This window comes from Octopus bimaculoides, chromosome 4 (assembly GCF_001194135.2).
Source record: "Octopus bimaculoides isolate UCB-OBI-ISO-001 chromosome 4, ASM119413v2, whole genome shotgun sequence".
In the NCBI taxonomy this organism is placed as follows: Eukaryota; Metazoa; Mollusca; class Cephalopoda; order Octopoda; family Octopodidae; genus Octopus; species Octopus bimaculoides.
Window position 1 is genome coordinate 92,244,094 of NC_068984.1, and position 1,048 is coordinate 92,245,141.

The following is a 1,048-nucleotide window of genomic DNA, read 5'->3' on the forward strand; positions in this document are numbered from 1 at the left end:
TATATATATATATATATATATATATATATATATATATTATAAACCATTTAGATTATTTTTTTATTTCTCTTATGTAATATTTCAGGAGTTTGTGATACAACGTTGCCAATCGAAATAGTATTCCTTGTAAACAACGTTCATTTTGGACAGAGAAGAACTGAAAAGATTTTACACGCAATAACTCATGCAGAGAGAAAAATCCACCACACTTGTGTTTCGCACTTTAGAACAATATTTGAAGATTGTTCAACATTTGAAGACACGTTTGATATTTATAATCCAAGAAATCGAAATCACAAATTTAAGAATTGTCGTATTGGTATTTTCTTTGTCGAGAGAGGCATGGATTTCGGATCACCGATTCTCCAAAACATAACTAGAAACTTATTAAAAGATACTACTGGAATCTTTGCCGTCATGATTGGGGATATTAAAGAAGTGTCTGGATTACGATATTTTATTAAAGACGAGAATATCATCAATGTCCCACATATTGAAGTTCTTACGTCTTCCTTAAGTCATAATGTCAACAGAGTTATTTGTAACAACAACAATATCTGATATGCTTTGGATTTACAAAAATGCAGGAAAAATTGAATTTCTTCAAATAATCATCTGAAATTATAATTCATGAAAACATTTTTACACATTCATACATTAACTAATATACGTTAGGTATGACACATGCCAAGTTATCTTGGTGTTCATTGGATTATCACGCAGTAACACGAATACGCATATTTATACATTTTCGCTTTTTTATTTTCTCTCACTTTCTCGAATATATAAAAAATACACACATATACAAACATATTCACACTCCCACAGATATGCTTACACACACCTATACACATATACATACATATATGGGTATATGCGTGTATGTAGATGTATGAATGTGCATATATATACACACACATACATATAAACATACTTACATATGCGTATGCATACATATTTGTATATATATATATGAAACGGATGTTAAAGAGAGTCAGAAACACTTATTGTTCTTTTTATGAATGCAATAAAGATCAGTTTTACTTGC

At 29.2% G+C, this 1,048-nt stretch overlaps 1 protein-coding gene across 1 annotated transcript in view; it reads left to right on the forward strand.

The window, feature by feature from the left end:
- The window catches only part of LOC106879865 (cartilage matrix protein), a 54,123-nt gene extending 53,075 nt beyond the window's left edge, over positions 1-1,048 (forward strand). The window contains exon 14 of the mRNA XM_052967643.1: positions 86-1,048. Coding sequence (XP_052823603.1) covers positions 86-561 — 476 coding nt within the window. The 3' untranslated portion in view covers positions 562-1,048. The remainder of the gene's footprint in view (positions 1-85) is intronic.